The sequence below is a fragment of the Corvus kubaryi genome, unplaced genomic scaffold, assembly GCF_017639235.1.
Source record: "Corvus kubaryi isolate FWS band 111438036 unplaced genomic scaffold, C.kubaryi_AGA036_p1.0 37394, whole genome shotgun sequence".
NCBI lineage: Eukaryota > Metazoa > Chordata > Aves > Passeriformes > Corvidae > Corvus > Corvus kubaryi.
In genome coordinates, this window is record NW_024581133.1 from 10,128,752 (window position 1) to 10,148,929 (window position 20,178).

The window sequence follows — 20,178 nt, forward strand, 5'->3', positions numbered from 1 at the left end:
ATTTAATCTGGTGATTTCTGGATGGGAAGCTGGTTTGGATTTTTTCCCAACAATGCTCCTGTAGTACTGGACTGGGGCTGGCCTCAGCCATGCAAACACTCCTGGGGTGCCATGAAAATGGCACTTGCAATCTGTTTTCTGGCTGGAAATTCATCTTTTGAGGGCCAAAGAAATCACTCCTTAATACAAAAAAAAAATTATTTACTTGTTAAAAAACACAACCGACATAAATTTTGGTCAGAAACCTCACTTGGGTGGAAAACTCCCTTCCCAGGCTGGGTAAGGTGCTGTGTTGTTGGGAGATGTTTTACTTCCCAAGGTTCAGATGATGCACAGGGATGACAGTAGTGATCAGCCTTGGTGAGACCAGGCCACAGGAGCTTTTGGGACAGGGCAAATATAGCCTGGGTGTCAGGGAAAACTGCACTGATCCACATGTGCTCACACTTTCAGGAAGTTTCTTGGCTCCAGAAAGCCTCAGCTCCCAGTTTAGGGCTGCCACACCCCCATTAAATGCCTCCATCCTCCCTCTTTTTTCTCTCTCAGGCTAAAAATCCTCAAAATTCACTTTTTAAAAAAAAAAACAAGATACAATGAGAAGTACTTTGGGGAACAGGTAAATATTTATATGGGTATTTTCGAAAACCTCCAGCCCTTTCACCCAGTTACCAGGGAAAACACAACATCCCTGAGCTCTTGATGACCAGTGTAAAACCCAGTGCAGAGCTAAGGACAAAGCCTGGCTCTTACAACTGAGCCATCACTCAGCCCAGCCATGCAGAAAATGCCCAGGGGATGCTGCCCCACTCGATGTTGGGGTAAAACTCACAATTTTCCGCTCATAAAACGCCCCACTGCTGTAGGTGGTGGCGAGGGTGGAAGCACATTCCTCCAGGTACCAGGGCTTGTAGCCGTTCTCGGTGGTGCTGCTGATGGAGATGGTGTAGATGCTGTTGGTGTAGCCATCACAGGAGCAGTAATCGCCCTCTCTGCCGCCGTTCCCTGATGCCCAGACGAAAATGGACCCCAGTCCCCTGCGACCCTGTGGGCACAGAGGGGATGGAGGGTTAGAGGAGGTGTTTGCCCAGGATGAGAGGCCATCTTGGCATGGGGAGGAAGGGGTAAGTCTGATTTTTGAGGGTTTGGTTAGGGTGGAAGAATGGGTCCCACCCTGCCCAGTGCTCACCCCCTTGCATCAGTCCCCACACACATCCCTCGCCTCAGCCAGTCCCAGTTTACTGGCAGTGATTCCCCACAAGGATGGGAGATCCTCCAGCAACAGGATTTTGACATTCCCCGTGGGGAAAAATATCTTAGGTACTCAGAGTCCCTGGACCAGGCGCTAACACCCAGCATGGTGCTTTTTGGGATGGCTGTGCAGGAGGAACTGGCAGGGAATCCCTCAAATCGCCCACGCCCACAAAACCCCTTGTGAACCACCCAAACCACCAGAAACCTTTTCCCAGCCTATCCTTTAGGTTCCTTTTGTTTGTTTTTTATTGTTTAAATCCCAGCCTTTTCTCCCTTCCCCATCACTTAGCTGTAACATCTGATGGAGCCATCCCTACTGGGTACGGCTGTGGGACCCCACTGGGAATTGGGGGGGTGGGAGGGGTGTGCCTGCTGCCCACACCTCCCTGGAGCAGGGGGAAAATCCAACCTGGCAGCAGCAGCCATAGTGCCAATGAGGGGCCCCTAACGAAGCCAACACCATGGGTATGAGCCCCATTCACCCCTCCATCCAACCCAACGCCAGGACACCCAGGAATAACCCAGCCCTGCGGAGGTTCACAAGCAAGGTACTGATATCCCAAAAAGGAGGATTTTTGGTGATCCAAAAGGGTTAGGGCAGGAAATGAAGTGGCTGGTTCTCTTCTGTGTCCCGTAAGGCAGGGCTCTCCAGGGAGGATGGAGCACTGCCGGGCTTGGCAGGCGATGGAAGCAGTGGAGCGGCCCCATCCTCCCCGCGGCTGCTCCTGCCACTGAGAGATTTCAGCACTCGCCTGGGCAGATCTGGTGTTTACCTCCCTCCCACTGCTCTGCAGCAGCTTTCTCCACAAAAAATAATAATAACAACAACAATAATAATAGTAATAAAGCAACTTTGCTCTGGAGGAATTCACCGGGATTTATTGTAGGCTTTAGGTGCCAGGGGGAGTGGGATGGTTTATTACCTGTCTCGCCCCCCTCCTGGGGCAGAGGCTCTCTGAGCTGACCCTGCCTCTGGATACACAGTCTAAGTCAGGCTCTTTCCTTACTTTATGAAAGTTTTCATTATCTGGGCTGCCTCCCAGCCAAACTGGGTGGGTATTTCCCTAGCAAAGATTAATAGAGCTGTCTGGAGCTCTGCAAGAAAAAGTGCAATTGCCAAGGGAATTACTGCCCTGCTCCATGTCACAGAGAGCTCAACCCAGCTTGCCAGCCCACCAAGCCTGCTGCTGGCATCTCCCGTCACACTTTCCAGGGTTTCCTGGATCTCCAAGGTGGCAGCATCCCAGCCCACATGCTCGGTGCAGACAGTGACCCTCCAGCTCACCCACACCAAAGTCATCTCCGAGGATGGGTCCCACGGCATGCAACCCAAGCATTCCCAAATCACTAATCAGAGGAATAAAACCAGGCACAACTGGCCAAGCATGTGGAGATGTAGCAATGATTTTGATTGGGATCAGAAGACTGGGAGCCCAGACCTCCCTTTCATCCCTCACCCCAAGTGTCGCACCCATGGGACCCAAGAAAGGCTCAGACCTGCTCCAAACCCACATCCCCACGATGCCCAGGCAGGGCTGTGCTCAGGAAAAGTGGGTTTGGAGCCAGCACGGTCACATGAGGACATGAACAGGCACATGAGTGACACTACAACAATGCACAGCTAACACCTGACAGCGAGAGCTCACCATGTAGTGCAGCTCCCTCAGATTGGAAAAATCCACTTTTTCCCTTTGCTCTCAAACAAGGAACAATCAAGATTTCTGTAAGCAGACCCCAAACATCTAGCTTCTTAATTTGCCATCCTCCTAAGCCAATACAATGCCAGTGAGGGGCTCCTGGCTGCTATAAAACCTGGATCTGGCTGTCATTTAAACCAGGGAATCCCTCCCTGGCCAGGCTGGGGCTGATCCAGCTCACCCCAGCAGCTCATGGGTTGGCTGTGGGATGCACAGCATCTCCTGCTTCCTCAGCACTGCAGGGCCTGGGTGTTTGCCCAACAGCACTCCATGAATGACCAGGATAAATATCCCCTCGTTAGCTCGGGAACTAATAAAGTGTGGCTGGAGGAACAAGAAACAAGATGATAAATTACCCCAGCGCAGTCCTATCGCTAATAGATAAAGGTTATTTTAATGTTTCCATTAAAAACTCAATTTTAAGGATTTATAACTCGGTTACAGCTGTTTGCTCAGGCTAAAGGTGGTGGTTAACTATCTGCTTGCAGCTTTCCTCGTTATTTAAGGAGATGGAGTTGGCAATTATGAGCTGTGCATGCGGGATGGTGGGTGCTACAAACACAGGGGGGCAGTGGGGGGACCAGGGTGTCTCCTGAAAGGCAAAAACAAGCATCCCAAGACAGTGGGGCTGTGCTAGGCAAGTACCCTGCTGCTGCCCGTTTGCTCCTGCATGGAAAAATAAGGTCTAAAAAGCAGCTTGTTCCCCCATATTTACACGGCGTGAACTCCCCGGCACTTCAATGGATTCCTCGGCAGGCTCACCGCCCCAGCAGGAAATCAAGTAAACAGTGGGAAAAACACTCCACCCTATTTTTAGATAAGAGGCCACCCTGACTCCCGGCACGCTGTGGGAAGAGGCAGCAGAGGAAGGAGTGGAGGCAGAGGTTGAAGTGGGGGCTTCACAGCCCAGCCTGGGGCTGCTGGCAATGGAACCCCAACCCCAGATTCTCCAGAGCACCCAGGGAATATCCACTGCGGAGCCCTGAGCCACTTACCCACAGCACCAAGCTGCCAAGAAAGGCCTTTTTCCCAATGCTTTTAGCCAATATTGGGCATTTTTTAAAAGTACTCAAACAGGGAGCAGGCACAGAAAGGCCAGGGCATCCCCAGCAGGGATTGACAGCTGTCAGTCACATGTGATGTTGGCTGAACTTTCTTACTGGAGGATCTCAAGGACAACAATCCATTGTCAGATCCTGTGGCAACACCCATGTCCCTTCCCAGCCATGACACAGCCACTCGTTCCAGGTGGAAAACCAAGGAAATGCTTAACATGACAGAGACCCCTGGGAGAGGATACCAGGAGCCCAAGGAGAGTGGAGGAGGGGGGTGGACACACTGGGGTTTGGGATACTGCTGCTTCCATCCACGCCAGCATCCAGGAGGGACATTTTGGGGTGCAAACCCCCCCAAGAACCGCTTTGGGTTTCTCATCCCGGTCTGGGGCCTCCCTGCTCTGCCAGGGCTCTGCCGGCCATGCTGAGGGGTCCCACCATCACCAGGAACCTCCCGCCGTCACCACCCTTGGCTGCCAAATCCAGCGGAGCTCTTAGGGATGCCGGGGAAAACTAGGAAAAATTAGAGATGATTGACTCCCCCCCGCCCCAGCCCTAGTGCTGGCATTGCCTCAGGGGGCTGAGCTGCCCATCCCCACGCCAGACCCCGGGCCAGCCGCGGCCCTTCCCATGGGACAGGAGGAGGAGGGCAAGCGCGTCTGGGCGCTGTGGGATCCACACCTTTTTAATGCCTTGCTCAAAAGCCTGTTTGGCCAATAGACCAGGTCCATCAACTGTCTTCCCATCATCATCTGGCCCCCAGCTCGCGCTGTAAATGTCAATGTAATCGGGTCTGATGCCAAGCGACTTCGCTTCAACAACATCTGTTACATCTCCATCTAACATACGAATGCCTAAAAGCACAAAAACATCAGACATTAGGGCTTCATGGCGTGGATGACAGTGTGAGGATTGCAATCAAAGGGCTTTGTTAACAGCGGCAGAAAGCACACGGCTCAGGCGTGCCTGGAATAGCTTCAGCCCGCGGCCCCGCATGCCAACAAGCCTGGCAGCAGGATGCTGGGGAGGTATTAGGGAAGTTTTCTGTGTTGCTGGCTTCATGGCAAGTGATGGAGAAGGGGGTGTTAAAATTCACTTCCCCTCCATTGCTGGGGAATGGGTGGTGGTAGTGGTACTGCACTCCCCAGCAACAAAATCCCCCCACTAAAATCCTTTTTTCTCCCCTTTTAGTTCCTTAGCTAGCATATTTCTCCACCTGGAAGATATTGGTGTTTCCTGAACACTCATGCCCCCCACCTTCAGGCACACTGGTGGGATGAAGCCCCGCCCCTTGAGTGGGGATGACTGTGACTGTCCCCAAACCTCATCACTGCCCAGCTGATGCCAGTGGTTCCCTGGAGAGGGAGAAGCCCCAGCTAAACCCAGGCTGTGGTTTGTATGGCCAAAATCAGAGCCAGGACCCCAACACATAGTGGGATAACAGTGTCACCTGGGAAAGCTCTCACTTCCAGCTGGGATTGCCAGCAGGTACCAGCCAGGATGCTCACAGGCTGAGCCCACCAGCCATGGTGGGCTGGGCTGCGGGGATTGCTGCCCACCCCCAGCCTCTGACTACTGCAATATGAGAGCACAACCCCCTCTGCTCTCCATCACTCTTTCCCTGCTGGATTTCCTCTCCACACAGAGGGTAGAGGGTGCCAGGCACCCCCACAGGCTGCCCAGAAACAGCCTTTGCAGGAAAAGTGATGCTGGAGATTTCAGCATCATATTTTGTCAGCCAGGGAGAGTCTGGTTTATAAAAATGCATTAACCCTTCCACATGTATTTTGTCTTAAAGCAAACAAATGCAGGCAGATGTCATTCCAGCTGCAGCTGCACTCTGGACACCAGTCAACTCAAATATCTCCTTCTGACACTGTCCCCGACCAGCCAAAACCAAGCTTAGAAATGTAAAACCAGGGAGCAGAGCTGTTCCCAAAAAATTCCTCTTTGTCAACGAGAAAACACAAGGACAAGGGACAAAAAGCCAAGCCTAATGTCTGAGCTGCACACAGCAAGGAAAACCAGCTGAGGGATGGGGTTTGTGCTTGCTGAATGTGGCTGTTTTCATTAGCAAGCCCAAAATCAGCCTAAAGTCAATGCAAAGCCAACCCAAAGCCTGCCCAGAGAGAGCCACCCACAATGAGGGACTCCCTAGTCAGATAATGGGGAGCAGGAGGGAGCAGGGGTGGGTGCTGCAAAATAAATCAGCTTTATGTCACACAGGGAGCAACACTGACCTCCAAAGTCAGTGTTCGAGGAGAGGGAAGAGGAGGAGGAATGGCAGGAGCCCTTTCCTTGAGCAGTGATGTGTTTTGCCCAGGGTATATGAAAAGCAATGCAAGAGCACTGAAGAGCAACCAGTAAAATTAGATGGGAGCTCTCCGAGTGTGACAAATAGGCTTCCCCAACAAGTTGTGCTCGTTAATCGCTGCTTTATTTGTGTAATCCATCTAAAATCACTCTCACTGCAGCTATAGCATATTTTCCTCCATGATCCCAAACTTGATATGGCTCAGACTCTGTTTTTCCCCTTTGCCTGCTCATGTTGTGGGAAGCCCCCAGCCCCTAGCCCTCTGCCAGGTGCCTTGTCTCACTCAACACCTCCCCAGCACACCCCTGAGGCAAGGCACTCGTTTAAGGGAGCAAATTAAAATGAGACCCAGAGGTCGTCATAAAGTCAACAAGGAACGCTCGTCTCCACAGCTGCTGTGGAGAAAGGAGCATGAAGGAGAATGGCCTGATCCTACAGGATCCAATAAATCCCACCATGAGCTTTGCCTTGCTCTGCTGCAGCTTAGTGTGTGCTCAGAGATGGGTTTTCAGAGGCAAGAAGCCTCTAAGAAGCAAGAAGCCATCACATATGTAGGGGGCACAGGAGATAGGATGGGATGATGTGCCATAGCCTTTACAGCCCCTCCCAGTCCACTCTTCACTGTCCCCAGGGTTATTTTTCCCTCTGGGGATTTTCCCAGCACAGACAACCACTGGAGGTGCTTGACCAGGAGCAAGATCCCTGTGGACACTGCTCCCATGCAGACACAATCCTAACAAAAGCTGTTTCCTGCACAGCCAGGATGAATAAGCCAAAAGAACGAATTAAGCCCTGAATCCGCCCATGGGCGCTTGGGTCCATGCTCCTGATGGTCACTTCTCCCAGCACTGGGGTGGTAAGAGGGGCTGCAGGAACATGCCTGTTCCAACCATGCCAGGGATGGGGCTGAAAACTCAAAGAACCCAGCTCCAGGCATTTGTCCCCTACATGGTTCCACCAGCCATGTAGGTGGGACACCACACTCCCATCCCCACTAAGACCCTCATCTCCCTAGGGTTGACTGGGTTGGCCAGAACTGCCCCAGCTCAAACCAGCTTGGCTAATGCAAATGAACTCAGCAACTCTAATTAGCACCAGGATACAATGTGATGATAGAGATTCATTTGCTTTCCACACATCATGTTATTTGAGGGACTGTGAAGAAGACCCCTCTAATATGCATCTCTGACCCCCCACCTTCTTGGTGTTTTTTCCCCTGAGGGTATTTTGGGGGTCTCTCCACCCCCCCTGTTCTGAGTGGCTCCTCTACAGCCCTTGACCCCACAAACAAGTGGCATCAGCTCTAAACCTCAGCCAGCACCACTGACCATAGCAAACACAGCCACCCCAAAGACAGACCGCCCCCCAGAGCAGTTATGGACTTTTGGGGTGAAAACACCACAGCCTCAATCCATGTGCACCCTCATGTCAAGGATGCAGCCCAAGCAGAAAGTTTCCACCCCAAACACATGGAGCCAGAGCCCCCTGCATGCCATATCACCCATCCTCCCCCAACACCCTGGGGGTTCCCTACAGCTGAGGCACCAAGGAGGAGACTCTCTCCTGGGGGAGCAGCATCACCACCTGCCCCAGGAGCCCATTGGCATGACCAGGGTGGGCATGGTCCCTCAGGGGGATGGTGAAGGGCAGGGGAGCTACGGAGGCACCAGCCTCACCTCCGATGCGGGCGTTGTAGGCAATGCCCACGATGCAGTAGGAGTTGTTTGCCGCCGCCGCCACCTCCCCCGCGCAGCGAGTGCCGTGCCTGCAAGGAGAAACCCCCCATTAGCTGATGGCCATGGCAAAGGATCCCTCCAGCCACACCCCACCCAGCATCCAAAACTGGCCCCAAGGCTGGAGCAGAGGAAGAAACTGCCCAGAGAGATGAAAAGCCTTTACTCAAAACCCACAGCAAGCGGGTGGAGGAAACTAATGCTGAAAGCAATTTGCTGTTTGCATTTTGCACCTAAATCCAATTTGCTGTTTGCATTTTACACCTTGATGCAACTTCCTCATTGCATTTTGCACCTAAATGCAACTTCCTCTTTGCATCTTGCGCCTCTATGCAGGCTGCTCTTTGCATTCCTGTTTCCTTTCCACACGTATCCATCCCACTTTAATTGAAGCCCAAAAAATGCATCCAGGCTTTGCCATCTCGGCCAGCCATTCTGACTCATGTGGTTCAATCCCCAACCAGGGCAAGGAACCCCCTGGTGCTGTCTTGGATGGCTGGAGGGTTTCTCAATTAGTGCGGTTGGATTTGCATTAAACACCAGGACTCCGTGCAAAACCCTTAACACAGCCTCCTCTGCAGCACTGGGAATGGGGAAAGGGACCTGGAAGATACCCCAGAGGGACACCCAGCCTCAGGGACCCCCCCAGATCACTTGCTCCATGGCAATTACCATCACATACTTGTTCTCATTGCTGGCATCGTAGCGTGGAGTTGGGTCGTGGTCATTCCCATTGACATCGTAGCTTGCAAGAGGGTCCTGAAAATATGTGGTCACCATTAGAGTCAACTTACCAGGTGGTTGTGGTGGCCAGTAGCTGGAGTGATGGCCAGTGCAGGCAAGCAGGGCAGAATATTACATTTTCCCCTTAGTTTCTGACAGTTTGCTCAGAATAAATAGTTTTAGGCTGCAGTCCTTTGTGTTTCCCAGGGAAAATATCCTGCTACCTCAGGGACTGCTTCTCTGAACCCCAAATCCTGCTGGGTCCAGCACCCCCCTCCCTTCTACTGTGGCCATGTGGGGTTTGAGCTGGGGCTGAGTGGGTTCATGCAGGTTTTTGGCTCAGCCCTGGTGAGCAGAGGGAGGAGGCTGCTTCCCAGGCAGCTGCAAAGGGAGTTTCCCCCAAACCTTCTTATCTAAAAACCTCATTTCCTTCTTAAAAACATCTCAAGCTTTGTTTTTTTTAAAAAAACTTTTTCCTCTATATATGCCAATGCACAGACTTCAGCTGTGTTTACACACTGAAATTCTCCATAAATCAATTCATGGCGAGGATCAGCCCCAGTCCATCCCGTCCATCCCCCAGCTCACATAGTTTTGCAGGAGGTCAGGGTGGTTCCTCTCTATGCCGTCATCGAGGATGGTGACCACCACGTTCTTGCCCGTGTAGCCCCTCTGCCAGGCTGCCAGGATGTTCATCTCCGACCTGCACCGACTGTTTTTATCACCACAGTGCTATGGGGACAAACACAGCTGCAAAAGGGTTGCAACCCCATTCCAGCCCATCTAAGCAAACAGCCAGGCTGGGAGCCATTTAATCAACCAGAAAATATATTTACAACCCACCCCCTGCCATATAACTTGCAGATTTGTTATAACTTTACTCCACAGATCAAACCCATCCAGCAGCAGTTAATCCAGGCAATGCTATCTCCCTATTATTCTTTTCCATTTCAAGTACTATGGGCTCTTGGGTTTTGAAGTGCTCACTTCCTTTCCGCCCTTAATTTTCAATGAATTTCCCTGTCAAATACAGATCGATGAAGCAGGCAGGAGAAAAATTATATTACAAATAGATGGCTGCAGCTCTGGGATGGGTAAAATACAGCAGTGCTGCTCCCAAGCCTTTGCTGCGCAGACCATGATGAGGGGCCGCTAACAAGGGTGAAACACTTCAAACCAGATCCTCAGGTGTATTAATTCACAATTTTAAAATCCTGCTGCCAAGCACTTTTGCTGCTATTATTTCATTACTGGCTGGGCTCAGAAAAGATTGATGATGCATTTGCTTAGAAATAAATGACTCCCCATAAAGCAGTGACAATGACACACCCACCAGGTACCACATGTTGGGCCATACTGGGTCGTTGAAGGGGAGGGCATGTGGCTCCCCTCGGACCTGCCTCTTCACCCTCCTCTTCACCTCCTGCTGCTGCAGCCAGTCCACCTGCAATCAGAGACCTGGGTCAGCATCACCCATGGGCACTGAGCCTGGCATTGCCCACTGAAATGGGACATGGGATGCAGAAGCAATGCCAACCCCAGCCCGAACCCATCCCATCATCACCCCGTGCTCTGGCAAACCCCCATCTCCGTGGCCAGAGCTGCTGTGGAGACAGCAGCTACATTTGGAAGGAGACAGGATGGATGGACAGACAAACAGGGTGAGCTCAGCTCTTTGTGTTGTCTAAGCCAGACAGCAGATTCCTCTGCCGGTGCAGCAAAACCCTGGAGCACAAATAACGTCACCTCTGAGTGTGTGCCTAAAGCCCCCAGCTTAGCAAAGCACAGAAGCACGCGCTGGAGTCCCGCTGGAGACAGATCACATATTTCAGTGTTTAGTCAAAGTTTTGGAAAAGACTCAGGTGCTTGGCTTAGTTTTTGGGCTGATCCTTCCTGCCGGCTGGGAGGCAGCAGCTCAGCCCTGAGACTGTCCCACCTGGCGCCGGGGCTGCTCATCCTTTGAGCTCCTTCCTCCCGATAAAATAATAAAAACTGGGGGCTTTACCCAAGCACAACATGCATTTCCCAAAAATATGTGATGGCCACACATGGCTGTGCAGATCTCAGGGGATGTGGCCAGCTCCACAGAAGTATTTTTGGCAGTGGCTGCATATGAGGTGGCCTTGGAGCTGACCACTCTGACATTTGTTTGCTTTCCAGCAGGGCATGACACGCAAAGACATCAAACGGGAAATGATCTGGAAAAGGCCATGATTGGGAAATGCTGGTGTTTGCCCACGGTGCTGTGGTGGGAGCTGCCTAAGGTGCTGCTTTGGAAGCAGTCACATCCCATCCCTGTCAAGCATTAACCACCCCCCAGACCCTTTATTGCCACACGAAGGGCTTTCCTGGCTTCAGCATGGAGGTGAGACAAAAGTTTAGTGAAAAAGGTTATAAAAGTAACATATAGACCAAATCTTTACAGGCGCTCATGCTGGGGGAGAAAGGAGGCACCAGCCAATGAACTGGGAGGGCTGTGTGGCACATCCCTCCTTGCTGGACACTTTCTTCCTGATGGCTCCAGATCTTTTGAGAGCTGCTCATGGGGATGTTTCTATTGTTGTGACTAAGGTTTTGTAACAAAAGGAATAAAAATACAAAGTGCAACTTTTGTTGAGCTCATTTATGTAAAACTGTCAGCTGAACTGAGTTCTTGCACAGTTTATAGCTTTGTGCCTCGGATGGAGGTGGATGTCACAAACCCGACAGCTTCCAGCCTAGAGCTTGGGTTTTAAACACATATATATTATAAAGAAAAAAACACTGTTGAAAGGGGGAAAAAAAAATGTGTTTCATAGAAAAATGATTTTCCACGCTGCCTTGGCTGCCAACAGCGCACCACTTTGCTTACACAGTGATGGATTTAAACACTGGAAGCAAAAATATAACTTCACGGTCTAGTTAAAAAAAAAATAAAAATACATTAAATAGAGGTTATGGCCCAAATAACGCGCTTTTTTCCTTAGAGCACCACTCCCTGGCTGCACTTCCATGGGTCTCACTGCCGGAGCCACAGCTACCACCCTTCCCTGCTGCTTTGCTGGATGCAGCAATGTTAAGGTGTGGGATTTTGGGGGTTTTGCCAGGAGCTGCCTCACAGGGATGTCTTCATCTCAAACAGACTCCTGATCGACCCCAGTGCTGCCAGCCAGGAGTCAATGGAGATGTCATGTGTGGACACAGAGAAATCAGCAGTTTAAGGACATTGATTTCAAGAAGGAGTTGATAAATCAATGTGGCTGGCATGGGAAAATAGGCAAGCAGGAAGGAGTCTGGGGCATCCCTGCAACAGCTCCTGCAGCTCATAAAACTCAGATCAACTGCCATTGCTGATCCAGGGTGGGGGAAAAGCTTCTTTGAAATGTAAAAAAACTAAAAGAAAGGCTTTTTACCTACTGGAAATGGCCCAAACTGTTATAGTCCTGACACCCAGGGTCCGTGCTCTACCCTGCAAACCCTAATTATTGCAGAATCACAAACTGGTTTGGGTTGGGAGGGATCTTAAAGCTCATCTCATTCCAAATCTTCTGTCATGGGCAGGGACACCTTCCACCAGACCAGGTTGCTCCAAGCCCCATCCAACCTGGCCTTGAACACTTCCAGGGATGGGGCAGCCACAGCTTCTCTGGGTAACCTGTGCCAGGGCCTCACAACCTTTGCAGCCAAGAATTTCTTCCTAGTATCTCATCTAACCCTGCCCTCTGTCAGTGTGAAGCCAGTCCCCCTTGTCCTGTCACTCCAGGCCCTCATTCAAAGTCCCTCTCCAGCTCTCCTGGAGCTCCTTTAGGTAAGGCAGCAATTAGCAATAAGGAGGTGACTGTGAGTGGCACCAAAGGACCCCATGAGGAAGTACAGGCAGCCCCAAGCTGACCCTTCACCCTTGATGGAAATGGAGCTGGACCTTTTTATGCTCCCCCTCACTTTGAGATTTCAGTGGATGAGGCCTGGATCTGGCCAGCCTGGGAGGCTCCACCAAACACAATAACCAGCACATGTGAGGGTGCAATTCCCTTTGCAGCTTCAGGCTTATCCCAGTGGGTGTGCAGGAGTCAAAGTGGAGATCCAGGATAAACAAGATGGTTCCAACACGTTTGCCATAAAGCACACCAAATAATTCAGATGGGGTTGATTTTGGAGTGGTGCATGGCCAGAGGCACAGGGACTAAGGCCATGGCATCCCCTGATGAGAATTAAGAGACTGGAGCAGTGAGGATGGAGGCTCAGGCACTACATGGACCAACACGAGCATCCCAGCGAGCCAGGAAAGTTTATGGCAGTAAGAGATGCAAGTGGAGCCCTAAGAGGTGTGGCACAGCATGACGTGACCCCACTCTGCATCCCACTGTCCCTCCCCACCTCCCACCACCACAGCCTGTCCCCAGAATTGCTGGATTTGCCACATCCTTCCTCCCTTTCCATCACCTGCCACCTACCTCCCTTTCCATCTCTTGGCTCATATCAGCCCCAGGAGCAGCCAGCTGCAGGGCCTCTTGGGGCAACAGGGCAGCTCAGCAGCACCGTGGTCACACAAGAATCAGGACCCTGGCTGCTTCCCTGTGTGTCCTGGAGTCTCCCCTTTCCCAGACTCTTCCTGAGGACAGAGAGCTTGGCCGTGGTCCTCCTGCCCAGCTCATGCCACCGACCCCCACAGCAAACAAATAACAGCACTGGAAACAATAGCCCCTGGAAGGCATGAACCACCCAACATCTGCAAACAACCGGATTGGCTGGTTCTTCAGGATTTCTGCAAGATTTCTTTCCATCTTCTCTATTCCAGCTCCTGTCCTCGTGCCTCGAGGTGATGTTTTCTTGCATGCATGCTAAGCTGGTGCCATCCAGGCATCACTTAAACGATTTGCTAATGTACATGGGAGAGGGGGAGAAACAAGACATGCCAACAGGTTTTGAACTGATAAAGAAGGATTAAGAGAACAGGAATTAATTGCTCCAGCTTGGAGCCCATAGAGCAAGGCAAGGTAAATGTTAATATGACTAAAAGCCAATTGATTTAGTTTGCATTATAACGAGACTCATTTAAAAGGGGGTATTTCAAATGCAGAGAATTCATCGTTTGCTGGGATGCCTATGCATCCCCCTGAGGGCAAACAGCTTTAATTACAGCCTAGCACACTTCCAGGGCACCAGGCTCCCCTCACTGAGGTTTCCCCGCTGGCAACGCAGCCACGGGTGTGAGCAGCCACGCGTGTACTCATATGCCTCCTCCTCAAAAATGTGCTACAGACCTTGTCCAAATATTTCACAGCAAATCTTTCCGGAAAGCCTGGGGAGGGCAGGGCTGCTGTGTGTGTCTGGAGAGATGTGGATAGGATGTGTGGTGCTGAGTGGGTTGGAGATGTCTTGGGAAAGAGCATCCCAAGGGTGTCTGGGAACATCCCAGGGTGACCAGGCATTGCTGCAGGCACCAGCAGCTTGCTACAGCATGCTTGCTACCTTCACCAAAATGGCTTTTTCTGCTTTTATGTCCCCCTCTCCCCAAAAAAACCTCCTCACCATTAACCCTTCCCCTGCTCTGCACAAGTCACATCTCACAGTGCTCAGGGGGAGCTGGGGGAGGAGGACAAACCCTTCCCCACCACCCCAAACCCATCCCACCCAGGTCCCTCCTTGTCTTTTTCCCCCCCTCCCCATTACTTTTGTCAATTCAGCTGCACTGAAAATCCCTTTGGATGCTTGCTCTAGGAAAAAAGCAATGCAGAGTTATTGCCAAGGATTTCACACATAGCAACCATTGAGGCAGCAAGTGTTGTGGCAACTGGATCAACACCCTGAGCATGCAACAGCCTTTCTGTCCTGGAAAGCTTTTCCCCCTTTTCTTCCTCCCGGCTTTCGGGCAGATGTTAATGTTTAGTCACTTTTACGTATTTTTCACCACCACTCTCCATACCCATGCCCAGTGAGTCACTCGTGTGGGCACAGGGCTGTGGCTCAAGGGTAACATGTCACCCCAAGATGCTCCAGCTCATGCTTGACCCAGATCAAGCCAACAGCCTCCTCCAGGGGCAGGTGGGGAGCCCCATCTCACCACTCCGCAGTGGCTGGGGGACTCCAGGCTGCTCAGTCCTGTACCTTGGGGTCCATGCGGAGGAAGTTGTGTGGTCCCCGGCTGCTCAGCGTGGAGCGCTTAAATGTCTTGCTGTGGTGAAAGTGGTAGTAGTTTTCCAAGCTTCCAATCTGCAAAAAAAGAGGTTATTTGGAGATTTTTTAAAGTATGCTTTCCCATGGCTGCCCCCCATTTTGTACTGGCAGCATCAGTACAGCCATGCCCTGCACCCCAAATCCCTCACTCACACAGAGCTCCCGGAGCTTGGGAGGATGCAGGATGCTGGCACGAGCCCCGGTGCCGCTGCTGTGACAAACAGCGTTGGTGGTCGGACGCTGCACTGGCACAACAGAGCCCGGAAAACATTTTTATGAATTTTCACCCATTAAATGCATCTTTGAAAACTGCCTTTCATCAGCTCCCAAGCAGAAATAATGAGCTAAAAATGAGCTCAGCAGCTGCGGCGCAGCCAGGGGAGCTGTGCCTCATCCTCCTGCCTTCTCCGCCCGATGCTCTAGCTTCGCCCCGGTTGCACATAAGGAGAGGTGATGCGATCCCGATCCCTGCTCACCCTGGGATGCTCCTGGGAAGCGTGGGATATAAATGTGCATAGCCTGGAGTGAGGGATGGCAGCATTTGGAGGAAAACATGGTGCCAGCCACACCACCCTGCCAAGCCCCGGGGTGGCTATGCTGCCTCCAGCCCTCTCATCCTGGCATCTGGAGACACCACAACTCCTCTTTTTTCATCCCAAAAGCACGGATAAAGTCCCGGGGCAATGCAATGAATCGAGGGACCTCAGCCAGACACCACATTTGAAACACCCCACGGGGATTCACAGCCAGAGGGACAGGAATGACCCAAAAGCTGCACTCACTGGTATGTGGCTCCCAGATCACACAATTTGGGTACAAATTGGGATTTTGCTATAAATTCACTTTTGCCTGAGGTTGGTTTTCTTTTTTTTTTTTTCCTCCCCAAAAAACCCACATTCCATGTCAGGAGCTGGATGCCGGGAGCCAGTGACGTTCCCTGTGTCTTGCTCACAGGACCAGAAAGAACCATGCTACAAGCACCCGTCTGCAACCCATGAGGCAACATCTTTAAGACCATGTGTGACCCAGGGGCCAGGGTGACATTCCTGAGGCCAGACCAGGGCTGGTTGCAATGGAACAGTGGGGAACGAACAGGTTTGTCTGGATCAGACGCTAAAGCAGATGACAACTACTTACATCTTTATCACACTGGATACCTTGAGATCTGCCAGTGTCTCTTACGAGCATTAAATATTTAATTACTCTTGTTCTGACTTTTATGCCAGAATGTCATTTCACCAACTTTACTGCTGTTAGTGTGATTTTGTAATTTATTTCCACTCAAATTCATTTAAACCCTCCTTCTTCCCCCTTCACATTACAGCATAGCTGGGCATTTTCTTTAACATTCACATAAAGAGGTTGCTCATTGCAATCTGCATTTGCCTTTTAAAACCCATTCTTCAAATTCATTTGCACTTAAAAAAGGGAAGGAGGATGCTTCAACCTCTCCATATTTTAGGGAAACCTTGGCAAGGCCACCCTACCTCTTGCTCACTCTGCCTGGAAATTGGAGTACAGAGCTTACCATAAAATCCTGCAATGATTTGGGTTGGAAGGGATCTTAAAGACATCCAGTTCCAACCCCCTGCCATGGGCAGGGCCACCTTCTACTAGACCAGCTTGCTCCAACCTTCATCCAACCTGGCCTGAAATAGCAGTGGGGCGTCCACAGCTTCTCTGGGCAACCTGTGCCAGTGCCTCACCATGCCCACAGTAAACAATCCTCTCCTAAGTAAATAATTTCTTCCTTCCTTTTCACAAATAAATGCAAAATTTCCACGTGATGCAAAACAGCAAGAGCACTGGGAAGGTAATGACCTCATCATGGGCTCTCGGGATACATAGCGACAGCAGCAGGAAAAGAACTCTGTGCCCCACTTCTTTATCCTCCTGGGATTTATGGGCAGAAAAACAAGAAAAACCTTCCCATGCTGGGAATACCTTGAAAAGTCTGAGCAGAGTTTAGTCCCAGTGGACCAACCTGGTAGACCTCCAGAAGTCCTGTTACTCCTAAGATATTCTAAGGAGAAGAACTTGTAAATGTCTTTTTTTTTTTTAATGAAAAAGGATTTTTTGTCCTCCTTGTGGTCAGTCATCTCAGTAAGGCTCTGCAATGCAACCCCTCCAGCATCTCACCCAAACTGTTTCATCTCTGCAAAGTACAGCTACACCAGCACTGGTGTCTTCCAGAAGAGTGGATTCAACTGGGAAGGCAGTGAGCACTCTCCTCCTGGGGACACCACCCATTCCCATCAGGAACAAGGGGCCCAGTCACCGAGCTCTTGACTTCAGGAATGTCATTCTCAAATGATCACAGATGTATTCAGCCCAGTAAGGATCAAGCCAAGAGCTGCAAGATGACAGGAATTCAGGAAAGCTCCAAATACAACCCAAAATGAATCCCATCCATCTCCTGCACTGCAGATGAGACCAATAAGGATGTGCCAGCCCTTCCAAAACTTACTGTTGGACACCACACATGGAAAAATTCATATAAACCCTGCAACCAGGATAGGAAAGGGCTCACCATCACCCCCGGGCCAGTGGCACTGCCTGGGGTTCCGGCACCGCACCATACCCACAGCACCCTTGGCCAGGGCCTGTCCCAGCTCGCACCGGCACAGCTGGGGAACAAAGGCCAGCAGGGAGGAATGAGCAGTCGTTTGAGGGTGTAAAAGCTGTTTCTTTTGTTTAGTTGTTTGCTTCACTTAAATAGAAGTTGACGCAAGTGATTCCCCAAGGGAAATGTCACTCTGCCATGACCCAGAAGGGTTTAGAGTGTCCCAGCTCTTGATTTGGGCACGGGAAAATGTGAGGAGAACTCAAAGCTGTGTGTGCCAACCCCAGCAATGCCTTTCCTGGGCAGTATAATGCCAGGAGCCTCTAGGATTGCATCGCAGAGAAAAAGAGGTCACCAGCCACCAAGGCAGGGCTGAGCCTCCTTGCACCCAGCTGAGTCTTCCAGTGACCATCACCTCTCCTCCTCCCTCACCACTTTGGAGTCCACTCAAACATCTTCCCAGGGTGATAACATCCTTGGCAAGAGTTTTCCAGCAGGTTTTGTCCAGAATCAGGCCCCCAAGGCGGGTACATCTCACGGGGGACACTGCCATCACCAGCAGCTCCACAAGCTGATGATGCAGGAGGAGAAGAGGGGGACACCCAGGTCCCTACAAGGCTCTAAACACCATGAACCCTGAGCACAACACTGCAAATGTTGTGTGCTCACAACACATGAGCACACGTGCAGAGAAAGCAGTTCCTCAAGGTTTGGCCCTGGACAGGACCCAGTGGAAAAAGCCCAAAACCCAGTGGGAAAAGCTTGGAGAGATGGAGAGCTGAAGGCAGGGCGTTGAGAGCAGCTGGGGAAGCCCCAGTGGTGCACGAGCTCCCAGTATCCACGGGAAAGCCGGGAGCCAGGAACACCCTGATGCAACCACAGAAATATTTCCCTCCCTCTCCAGCCTGCACAGGGCTGCCCCGGGGAAAGGGCTCGGCAAAGGATGGATGCTCCAGTGGAGCCACATTGTGCCCATGGGCGAAATGCCTCCAGCATCATAGGGATGAGCTCAGACAACCGGGATGATGGGGAAGGAGGAAGGGGTGACAGATGCTCCAGCAGGGAAGGGACACAGCAAAACCCCAGACCAGGAGCTGACGTTAGGCTGATGCAACTGGGGAGAGTGGGAAGTTCAATCAAGATATTCTCTGGCTGAAGAGGGATAAACACTGAAAAGCTCTTTGGGTTGCACAACCACCTTCGCCCAGCCCTGTGATAGAGGCAATTGAATAATACGTGATTTTCTCCTTGGTGGGACTAGAGCTGAGCACATAGGTAGGAGACTGAGGGTGGGATGTGAGGGGTTATCCCCCACGGGAGGTGACAGACACGGGTGCATGAGACAATGTGCCCAATTCAGCCTCCCCCCCCAAAAAAATGTTTACGCAGCACCCCGTGACTTTAATTATAGTTAAAAGCAGGGTTGCGATATAAAGCAAGGTTATAATTTGTAGTCCGGGAGACACCTTGGGCAGGAGGACAACCTGAAGTGTCACCCAGTCAAAAAAGCGCCGGGCAGCGCCACGGCAATAAACTCTGGAACAAACTCCGAGGACACCAGCCTGCATCTGGGATTGCAGAGGATGAAGGAATTGAGAGGAAAACGAGCTGCTGTGCTGAAAATCGCCTTTAAGACACCCGTGTTCTGCGGGGGTTTGAAAGCAAAAGTTCTCTCTGTTCCCAAGATCTCTGATAAACCCGGGCCAGAAAGTCCAAAGTTTGTTAAACCCACAAATACAACTTTCCGGGTTGGGAGGAACTTGTGCAACCCCCCGGCGGTGCGGGGCGAGGGCACCCCGAGGAGGGGCATCGACCCTGGAGGACCCCGCCCCCGGGCCAAAGCGCTCCGACAGCATCCCCGCATCGACCCCATTCTCATCCCGACCACTCCGGGGGGCTCATCTCCCGCTCCTGGGGCCTCCGGCACCGCCTCGGTCCCGGAAGATCAGGCAGCTCGGCGGGACCTCCGGCAGCGGGGAGATCTCGGGGTCCATCTCCCGCTCCTGGGATCCCCGGCACTGCCCCGGTCCCGGGAGTGCCGGCAATTCCGCGGGACCCCCGCCTCCTCCCCGGTCCCGGGACCATCGTCAGCTTCCCGGTACCGGGAGTCCCAGTGCGAGACCCCGGGCAGCTCCCCGGCGCCGAGCTCCCCGCTCCAGGGATCTGCCGCAGGCTCCCAGTGCCGGAATCCCCGGCAGTTTCCCGAGACCGCTCCGCCTTTCCGATCCCGGGACCCCCGGTAGCTTCCCGGAACCCTCGGCTCCTCTCCGGTCCCGGGACCCCCGGCGTGAGACCCCCGGCAGCTCCCCGATGCTCCGAAGGCTCAGGGTGCCAAAACCCCCGGCAGCTCCCCGGTCCACCCGCCAGTCCCAAGGGCGACCCCCCGGGCCCGCATCCCCCGCTCCCGGTGCCCCAGCACCTGCCCGCTCCCGGAGCCCCCCGTCCCCTGCCGCCCCTTACCTGCCCCAGGCTGATGTACCCGTAGGCGGCGGCGAGGCGGGCGGCCTCAGCGGGGCCCCCCCGCACCCGCACGGCCCAGTGGTTGGTGTAGACGGTGCGGGCGGGCTCGGCGGTGGCCCCGCGCACGGGCAGCGCCAGCGGCAGCGCCAGGGCCAGCAGGCAGAGGCGAGCGGGCGGCGGGGCGGCCGCGCTCCCCGCGCCGGGACCGGCGGCGGGCATGGTGCGG

General features: G+C 52.4%; 1 protein-coding gene across 1 annotated transcript in view; it reads right to left on the reverse strand.

Annotated features, from left to right (window-relative positions):
* Positions 1-20,119, reverse strand: part of PCSK6 (proprotein convertase subtilisin/kexin type 6) — a 34,342-nt gene extending 14,223 nt beyond the window's left edge. Inside the window, exons 1-8 of the mRNA XM_042039617.1 lie at positions 19,953-20,119; positions 14,861-14,965; positions 10,107-10,217; positions 9,362-9,505; positions 8,733-8,809; positions 7,994-8,082; positions 4,685-4,857; positions 830-1,042 (exon numbers count right to left, since the gene is read on the reverse strand). Coding sequence (XP_041895551.1) covers positions 830-1,042; positions 4,685-4,857; positions 7,994-8,082; positions 8,733-8,809; positions 9,362-9,505; positions 10,107-10,217; positions 14,861-14,872 — 819 coding nt within the window. The 5' untranslated portion in view covers positions 14,873-14,965; positions 19,953-20,119. The remainder of the gene's footprint in view (positions 1-829; positions 1,043-4,684; positions 4,858-7,993; positions 8,083-8,732; positions 8,810-9,361; positions 9,506-10,106; positions 10,218-14,860; positions 14,966-19,952) is intronic.
* Between the last annotated feature and the right edge of the window lie 59 nt (positions 20,120-20,178).